Source organism: Moschus berezovskii, chromosome 8, assembly GCF_049115385.1.
Source record: "Moschus berezovskii isolate FMDL1 chromosome 8, NW_MosBer_1.0, whole genome shotgun sequence".
Taxonomy (NCBI): Eukaryota; Metazoa; Chordata; class Mammalia; order Artiodactyla; family Moschidae; genus Moschus; species Moschus berezovskii.
Window position 1 is genome coordinate 95,296,602 of NC_142467.1, and position 9,878 is coordinate 95,306,479.

At 50.9% G+C, this 9,878-nt stretch overlaps 1 protein-coding gene across 2 annotated transcripts; it reads left to right on the top strand.

Annotated features, from left to right (window-relative positions):
- The first annotated feature begins 234 nt into the window (after positions 1-234).
- On the top strand, positions 235-4,132 carry TNFSF9 (TNF superfamily member 9). 2 transcript variants are annotated; one of them, XM_055430811.2, is made up of 3 exons: positions 235-512; positions 1,169-1,205; positions 2,323-4,132. In XM_055430811.2, the coding sequence occupies exons 1-3, from the start codon at positions 249-251 to the stop codon at positions 2,778-2,780; spliced, it is 759 nt and encodes a 252-aa protein (XP_055286786.1). In that variant the 5' UTR covers positions 235-248; the 3' UTR covers positions 2,781-4,132. The 2 variants fall into 2 exon arrangements, with proteins under 2 accessions (XP_055286786.1, XP_055286787.1); XM_055430812.2 differs by having other exon boundaries at positions 1,172-1,205.
- The last annotated feature ends 5,746 nt before the right edge of the window (positions 4,133-9,878 follow it).

Here is a 9,878-nt window from a genome sequence, read left to right on the forward strand (position 1 = left end):
AGAGGATTTGATGGAGCAGAGCGTAAAGAGGTACAGAGAGAAAAGGAGACGGAGATTCAGGGAAGAGAAAGTTGGGGAAAGTTTGGACCGAAGGTGGAGGGGGCTGGGCGGGGCCGCACGGGGCGGGGAGGGCGGGAACCAACCTACCCAGCGAGTCGCTGGGATCCCCGCGGGCCACTCCCCGGAAAGCGGGGTTAGCTATAAAGGGCCGTGCGTCGGACCCGGCTCGCAGCCGCCCGCAGCCGGCCATGCACTCCAGCACACTCGTCACCCCGGACCCTGAGGCCCAGCGGTCGCCCGCGCCCCCGGGTCGCGTCTGCAACCCGCTGCCCTGGGCTCTGAGCGCCGCGCTGCTGCTGCTTGCCGCTGCCTGCGCCACCTGCGTGGTGCGGATCTGGGGAGTCCCCGGGACCCCTGCCTCGCCGGTTTCCAGTCCCGCGCCCAGCTCGATTCTCCCCGTGGGCCTGGAGCAGACTTCCGACCCCCACGCCCGCCTCCCCAACTCTCCTCAGGTGAGATACTGCCCGATCTGGACCCCGAGAGAGACCCGCACCCAGCCCCGGGATCCCTTCTCCATCCGCGACCCCGCCTCCCGCAAGGTCTTTTCTGCGTCCCTGGCCGAGGGTGGAGAGACCCACTCCCTGTCCTTCTTGGATTTCTGAGGGCACCAATTCTTTATCCAGCTCTCCAAGGGGGCGTCATTCCAATCCTAACCCCCCGTGAGACCCCATCTACACCCCGGGCTTCAGGTGGGGACCGTTTCACCGACGCGCACCCCGAAGGACACTGTCTGCAGCCATCGCGGGGTTTCCGTTTTCTTTCGTAACTCACGGAGAACCTCGGTTTTCTCCCGGACCGTTAGGGTACTCTGGTTTCCCTCTCAAGACTGCAGTGTCAAGCCCCCTGGAGGGACTGTCTCCTCATTTCCCTCCTAAGTCCTCGGGGTCCTCTCCTTGCAGACAGCCAGGGCTGGGGCAGCGTGTCTCTGTGTGTGTGTGTGTGCGCGCGCGGGGGTGTGTGTGTGTGGTTCTTTTGGAACGGGAAGGGAAGGGACCGTAAAGACTGTAGACTCAAGGCCTGCGCAGATCCCGGGGACCCCACTTTCCAGGGGGCTGCGTGTTGCGAGTGGGAGGACCTTTATCCACTTTCCGTTCGTCCTTTCTCTCAGCAGGGCGTGTTCGCGCAGCTGGTGGTGGCCGATGGTGGTGAGTGACTCCCTAAAGACCCGGGGCAGCGGCGGGAGGGTGCACCAAGTGGGAGAGCTCCGGGAGAGGGAAGCCCCCGCTTCTGACCCAATCTGACCCTCTTTCCCTCCCTTCCCTGAAAAGCTCCCCCTGCCCGCTGAGAACCTCGGCTGTCCCTCTCCGGTCTCCTCCTCCTCTGAGCTCCATCTGTGTCCACCTCAGACCCCCGCCCTCTTAAGGCTGGGCCTGGATCCGCGCAAATCTCAGCCTTCTGGCCTCTGGGAGATCCGGACCCCTCCTCCCCAGCCCTGTTTCCCCTCCCTCACTTCTGGAGACCCTGTTTCCCACTCACTTCCCTTCCCCGCTTCCGGAGACCCTCCTCCTCCTCGTCCTCCCTCTTCGGGAGCCTCTTTGCCTGTCCGCTCTGCAGCTCCCTTTCCCGGACTCTCCTCCTCACACTCCCTCTGTAGACCGTCCCCCTTTTCTCTCCCTCTTCTGGGGACTCTTCTCCCCAGCCCTTTCCCTCCCTCTTCCGGGCTCTCCTGCAGCTTCCTCGCGTCTCTTTTAAGGAGACCTTCACCCATCCCGTCCTCTCTTTGAAATTCCCTCCTTCTTCACCCTCCACCCCTTTCTCTCTCCTGCTAGCTTTCCTCTAGGATCTTCGCTCCTTCCTGACAAGCTTCCCTTCCCGCCCTCTCCCTCTGGCCCGCCTCCTTCTCTGAGTCCCTCCATTCTACCGCCTCTCCGCCTGCCCGCTGTCTCTCCAAACCCCTTCCTCGCATCCCTAGGAGCCTCCTTTCCCCTCCAGCATCCTTTCTGGCGTTACATGTCCTCCTCCTCCTGGTTCCTGGAAGTCTCTCTCCCTCCACCAGCACCCCCTCTCACCCCTCCGCTTCCTCAGTCTCCAGCTTTCTGAGTCTCTCCCTCCTCCCCCCAATCCTTTCCACCCTTCTTAGCCTCTGTTTACCCTCCTCAAGCCCCACTTCCCTCTGAGACCCTTTTCCTTCTCTGAGTTCCCTTGTCTTTCTCACACACCCCTCCCCACTTTTGCCTCTGCCTTAGAGGCGCCCCCCTTTCCCAGGGCTGTGCTCCCCAACCACCAGCCATGCTCAGGGTCCCTTACCTTCCCTTCCCACAGCACAGCTGACCGAAGGGCCGGTGCAGTGGCGAAGCGAGCCGGGGTTGACAGGTGTGACTCTGGCGCCAGGCGTGCGCTATGACAAGCGCACCCAAGAGCTGGTGGTCCCCGAGGCCGGAGTCTACTATGTTTTCTTGCACTTGACCCTGAAGCGCGTGATGGCCAGCGACCACAACAGCTCCGACTCCATCTCCGTGGCCCTGGACCTGCAGCCTCACCAAGCCGGGGCCGCCCTGACCCTGACCTTGGACTTGCCACCCCCACCCTCGGGGAACTCAGCAGCTGGTTTCCGGAGCAGCTTGCTGCACCTGGATGCGGGGCAGCGTTTGAGCGTCCACCTGCATCCCACGATCCAGGAGCCTCTCTCCTGGCAGCTCTCAGCCGAAGCCACGGTCTGGGGCCTCTTCCGCGTGGTCGCCCAAGTTCCCAGTGGACTCCCCTTGTCAAAGCTCACGTGACCCCAGGCCTAGGTGTCACCTCCTGGTACAAGACTGCGTCTTCCCCTCCTTCGTTGGGGCCCAAGGTGATGGGACCCAGCTCCTCTACCTCACTGGGCTGGCCAGGGGTCAGTGCTGCTGACCCCCTTCCTCCAGGATCTTCTGGGTCCCTCGGTATTTATTCTGAGCTGAGCTCAGACACTGTACATTATATTAATCCATTCAACTGATATTTATTGAGCTTCTGCTCCATGCCAGGCACTGCACAGGGCTAGAGAAATAGGAGCAAATAAAATAGATCCTCTCCCCATCCTTATTTATGTTAATATGTGAGAAATAAAGACTCATTTCCAGCCCCTTTCCTCCCCACTCCATGGGACTCATGGGGCTAACCTGTGGGAGGGGGTCCAAGTACCTATGCTGCGTGAGCTTTATTCACTCATGAAAATTTATCAGGCACTGTTTTAGGTGTTGGGGATCCAGCCAGGAACAAGATAAGACAAAACCTCCAGCTTTTGCCAAGCTGATGGTCTAATATGCTGGCTTTACACTATGACTGTGTGTGAGCCCGTGTAACAGGGACATACAGGAGGGTGCGAGGTGGTACCTGATGCTGGATAATAAAATATTTTATATATTATGACTGCTATGTATTGTACATTTACTAGACAGTGTGAGTTATCTTGAGGCTTCAAACTGCCCTGTGCCTTAACCATGGGATTTTGTTATTCTTTTGATATTATTTCTATGCCCTTGAGATAGTTTACCTCTACTGTATCTGGCAGTGGAAATAGTGTGTAATTCCGTTTTGCAGGACATTGCTTGCCAGCTCTGTGTTCAGGATCACCACACTAGTAACTTGAAATGGACCATGGTGATGGTATTTACACTAGGGGAAGCGGCAAAGCTTACAAGCCCGATTTGATGTATCGTTTGTTGATTGCCTACACTCAAAAGTGCTGGGAAAACAGATGTTCACCATGTAGATGACATTTATGTGGGTTTTGTCTGTAACTGTTATATTGTGACTAGCACACAAAAAAATCGAGGAAGTCTTTCTATAGTGCTGTCAAACCATTATCTGATTTAGCAAAGAAGTTCCAAGCATCATCAAAAAGCAAGTGAAGTGTGAACACACATCTTGATTGTTTCGTTCCATCTCCGTGTCTAGAGGAAAATTTCAACCTCCATTCGCTTGTTTCTCACCTGCAAGCATAGATTGGCTTTGGGTTACAAGAGTGGAAAAAAAAAAAAACGAGAAAGGCGTTCTGTGACACTCAGTTTTGGCTGGATGGAATTTGCAGTCGGGAGTATCTTATTTTATCACTGGAGGTTGCATGCTAAACATTTATGCCAATAAAATTTATAATAAATACAGATTCAATTCTCTCCTTTTTAAAAAAATTAATTTTGTTTATTTATTTTGCTGCATTGGGACTTAGTTGCAGCACTTGAAGATCTTTTGATCTTTCTTTGAGCACCGAGGTCTTCAGCTGTGGCATGTGGAATCTAGTTTCTTGACCAGGGATTGAACCTGGGCCCCCTGCATTGGGAGCGTGGAGTCTTAACCACTGGACCACTAAGGAAGTTCCTCAATTTTCTACTTCATGAGAGCTGGTTGTTGAACATTTGCTAGCACACCACTGTCCTGACCAGTTTTCCCAACCCCCCTAGTTTTCCCATCATGAAAATCTGCCCCTTGGCCCATTTAAACCAGATGGACCTTGGCTTCTGGGGCTGGGGTGGACAGGGAGGTTTCCATAGGGCAGGTGACCTTGATGGGGACTTAAGAGGAGGTGAGGAGGAAGGGGAAGAGCTTTGCCTGTGCTAGACAGCCAGGAGGGTGTGTGGTGGGCAGAGAAGATGAATTTCATTGCCTGACCCATCTTGAGTCCTCAAAGTGTTCCATTCCTCCCTTCTGAGTAAGCAGAACTGACATTGAACTGACAACCATGAATATGGGCTTGAAAGTGAAAATGTTAGTTGCTCAGTCATGCTTGACTCTTTGCGATCTCATGGACTGTAGCCTCTGTCCATAGAATTCTCCAGGCAAGAGTTCTAGAGTGGTTTGCCATTCCCTTCTCCAGGAGATCTTCCCAACCCAGGGATTGAACCCAGGTCTCTCACACTGCAGGCAGATTCTTTACCTTTTGAGCCATCAAAGTGAAGTGAAGTCGCTCAGTCGTGTCCGACTCAGCAACCCCATGGACTGTAGCCTACCACGTTCATCCGTCCATGGGATTTTCCAGACAAGAGTACTGGAGTAGGGTGCTATTTCCTCCTCCAGAGGATCTTCCCAACCCAGGGATTGAACCTGGGTCTCCCGCATTGCAGGCAGAGGCTTTACCATCTGAGCCATCAGGGAAGTCTCAAATATTTGTAGCTCAGTCAGTATAGGATCTGCCTGCAGTGCAGGAGGCCTGGGTTCGATCCCTGGGTTGGGAAGATCCTCTGGAGAAGGAAATGGCAACCCACTCCAGTGTCCTTGCCTGGAAAATATCATGGACAGAGGAGCCTGGTGGGCTGCAGTCCATGGGGTTGCAAAGAGTCAGACACAACTGAGCGACTAACACACACACACATCATTAAATCATTAAACTAGCTTTGATGTTTTTGAACTGTGGTGCTGGAGAAGATTCTTGAGAGTCCCTTGGACTGCAAGGAGATCCAACCAGTCCATTCTAAAGGAGATCAGTCCTGGGTGTTCACTGGAAGGACTGATGCTAAAGCTGAAACTCCAATACTTTGGCCACCTCATGCGACGAGTTGACTCACTGGAAAAGACTCTGATGCTGGGAGGGATTGGTGGCGGGAGGACAAGGGGACGACAGAGAATGAGATGGCTGGATGGCATCACCGACTTGATGGATATGAGTTTGAGTGAACTCTGGGAGTTGGTGATGGACAGGGAGGCCTGACGTGCTGTGATTCATGGGCTCGCAGAGAGTCGGACACGACTGAGCAACTGAACTGAACTGATACTAATTGGCAAATACCTATTACTCCCCATCCCCCTTTATTGGAAGCTTCCTCTGGACCCCAGGATGGCCCTGATAACCCAGGATCCAAAGTGTTAACACTGAGTGCATCCCTGGGATTGGTGGGGGAAGGTGTAGTCCAGGGGCCAACTTCAAATCTGATTGGTCAATCTCTGGCTACATTGAGTGAAGTCGCTCAGTCCTGTCTGACACTTTGCGACCCCTTGGACTGTAGCCTACCAGGCTCCTCTGTCCATGGAATTTTCCAGGCAAGAGTACTGGAGTGGGCTGCCATTTCCTTCTCCTGGCTACACTGGTTGTTTCCAATTTTAGCGATCATCCCCTGGTGCCAAGTGGTGCCACTTCTCTGGCACAGTTGATTGGTCAGTGTGGATACATGACTCAAGGTGGGCCAATCAGATCTCCTTGGCAGGAATGCAGCGTGCCTGGCCCCCTGCTGATCTTATTAGTCAGGAACTGTAAGCTGTATGAGAGAGAGAGGCATGGAAGGGCCCCCGGGCAGAGAGAGATGGGTGGGGATGTGTGCAGGAGAGCACAAAACCCTGGTGTCACAGAGGAGCCACCTAATTTCCTGTTTGTGCATACTCAGTCCCTCAGTCTTGTTTGACTCTTTTATGACCTCATGGACTACAGCCCACCAGGTTCCTCAGTCCATGGAATTTTCTAGGCAAGAATATTGGAGTGGGTAGCCAGTCCCTTCTCCAGGGGATCTTCCCCTTCCAGGGATTGAACCCATGTCTCCTGAATTGCTGGTGGATTCTTTACCAACTGAGCTTGATATCAGGGAAGGCATTGAGTTGGTGATGGCATCCAACTGAGAGAGTTAATTCTCAGGTAGGTTGATAAGAAGTCCAGGTTGAGGAGGGGGAAGGGGAGGGGAAAGGGGTCTGGGGTTCTTAAGGAGGAGAAAAGGACAAACTTTTTTTGTACATTCCTTAGTCTGTCACATAAAATGCTATTTTCTTTAAGCCCAAAGCTGATGATTACACAATCAACAACTCATCTTAAGCTCCATACTAAGGATTATATAACAACAATGAATCTTGCTCAAGGCCATGTTTCTCCTTTTTAACAAATACCTTTTGGCTAATCTTGTTATTTTACATGGGAGTGGTTGGTAAGACCTTTCTATTGTTAATTCTAATCTTTTTAATTTAAATGTATGTTGTGGGAGTTGGTCTGGTAAAAGTATATAAGGCCTTGATAAGACTAATAAAACTTTCCTACACAAAGGCTCTTGAGTGATCAAGCCTGGTCCCTGATCCCAAAGCTAAATCTTTTTCTTTGAAGATCACGAATCCAACATCGTTCACTATAAGCTATCACAGCCATTTCATCCTCTGCTGCCCTCTTCTCCTTTTGCCTTCAGTCTTTCCCAGCATCAGGGTCTTCTCCTTGCCTTGCAGCTAGGCTACTTACAGGAAGGACATGAATTTTGGGGGGACACTATTCACACTATTCATCTAGTGTGTTCTCTTGTGGGTGGGGCATGAGAAACTTGAATGTGCTCCCTGGAATTTCCTTCTGGGGTGTGTTCTATTCTGCCAAATGACCTCGAAGACAGTGTCTCCAAGGATGCAGTCCCCCAAGGCTCTCTATATCTTTCCTAGTGGCTTTGGGATTCCAGTGTTATATTGTTATGTTGGGGATGAGTCTGAGATCCCTAAGTAGAGACCCACAGCTCCACCAAAGCAGCCCACCAGGACATGTCTCTAGTGATGGAGAAGGCAGAGTGGAGAAGCCCAAAGCCTTGCATCAGCTTTGCGTGTTGAGTGTATGTGTTTTGGGAGAAGTACAGTGAGGCAGGAGCAGGGATGGGTCTGCAGAGCATGTTTTATTTTTTAAAAAAATTTTTGGCTGTGCCACTCAGCCTGTGGGAATTTATTTCCCCAACCAGAGGTTGAACTCATGGCTCCTGCAGTGGAAGGAGGATTCTTAACCACTGGAACCACCAAGGAAGTTCCGAGCATGCTTTCTTAAAAAAAAAAAAAAAAAAAGAAATTGTGTTAAGATTACAGCATAAGATCTACCTTCAACAAAATTTTAAGTGCACAACAGAGTATTATTAACTATAGGTGTAATACTGTACAGCAGATCTCCAAAACAAATTCAACTTGGGTAACTGAAACTTAATACCCATTGAACAACAACACCCCATTTCCCCCTCTTGCTAGTCTCTGGCAACCATCATTCTACTTTCTGTTTCTATAAATTGACTCTTAGATTTCTCATAGAAGTGGAATCACGCAGCACGTGTCCCCTCTTGGTCTGGCTTATTTTACTGAGCATAAGGTCCTTTGGGTTCAACCATGGGCTTCCCTGGTGGCTCAGAGGTTAAAGTGTCTGCCTTCAATGCGGAAGACCCGGGTTCGATCCCTGGGTCGGGAACATCCCCTTGAGAAGGAAATGGTAACCCACTCCAGTATTCTTGCCTGGAGAATCCCACAGTCCATGGGGTCGCAAAGAGTCGGACACGACTGAGCAACTGAACTGAACTGAATTGATGTTGTTACATACGGCAGGATTTCCTTTCTTCTTAAGGCTGAATCATCTGCCATTGTATGAATGGACCTCATCTCCTTTATCCATCTAACTATGAACACTTAGGTTGCTTCCCTTTTTTGGCTATTGTGAATAGTGCTACAGTGAGACTGAAAGTACACATTATTTCTTTGGGATTCTGATTTCAACCTTTTTGGATCTGTAGCCAGAAGAGGGATTGCTGGACGACCCAGAACATGCATTTTAGTGTCACACAGAGCTGAGTTAAAGCAGTGCTAGCTAAGCTCTGCATACTTGGGCAAGTTCCTTCACCTCTCTGGGCTCAGGGTCTTCATGGAAAAAGTTTTGTATCTCATGGGCTCCTAGGAGTATTAAGTCAGTTAATGGGTTTAATGGCATGGTGCCTGGTATTTGACTCAATATGTAGAAGCTGTTGTGATTATCACATCAGTTGGGTCATGGAGAGATGGTAACTAAGGTTCAAAGTGTCTCAGGTGAAGTGAGTTCCAGGTAGGAAGAACAGCACATATAAAAGGTCAGAAGTAGGAGATTGGCTAGAATAGTGAGATGGGATTGAGGGGGTCAGATCATCCAACCTTGTGGATGACAACAGACCAGAGCTTTATCCTGCGGGCAAAGGATTATTATGAAGACTCAGGTCAGACCCTGGAAAAGACCCTCATACTGGGTAAGATCAAGGGCAGGAGGAAGAGAAGGAGGAAAGAGAGCACGAAATAGCTGGATGGCCTCACCGACTCAGTGGCCATGAATTTGAGCAAACTCCAGGAGACAGTTGAAGCAAAGGGAAGCCTATCGTGCTGTAGCCCACGGGATGGCAAACAGTTGGACATGACTTAGCAACTGAACAACAACAGCAGCAGTTCGGATTAGCTGGTTAGATCCTGGAACCAAGCAGGATTATGTGGGGCTCCTGGGCACAGAAGGCCTTCTGTGTCCCCCATTTCTTTCTTTTTTAATTAAAATTTTTTATTGATTTTTGACTGCACGGGGGCTTTGTTGCTATGCACAGGCTTTCTCTAGTTGTGAGGAGTGAGGGCTGTGCTTTGTTGTGGTGCACAGGCTTCTCATTGCAGTGGCTTCGCTTGTGGAGGAGCATGGGTTCTTTTCAGAAAGAGAAGTAAAGACGTGGCAGGGAAGAAGGTTTAAGATTGAGGGCTGAGACTTCCCTGGTGGTCCAGTGGTTAAGAATCCACCTTGCAAGGCTGGAGATGTGGGTTTGATCTCTGGCTGGACTGCAAGGAGATCCAACCAGTCAATCCTAAAGGAAATCAGTCTTGAATATTCATTGGAAAGACTGATGCTGAAGCTGAAACTCCAATACTTTGGCCACCTGATGCAAGGAACTGACTCATTGGAAAAGACCTGATGCTGAGAAAGATTGAAGACAAGAGGAGAAGGGGACAACAGAGGATGAGATGGTTGGATGGCATCACCCACTTGATGGACATGAGTTTGAGCAAACTTCAGGAGTTGGTGATGGACAGGGAAGCCTGGCGTGCTGCAGTCCATGGGGTCGTAAAGAGTCAGACAAGACTGAGTAACTGAACTGAACTGAACTCAAGTGGGGAACTAAGATCCCACATACCCGCGAGACAAC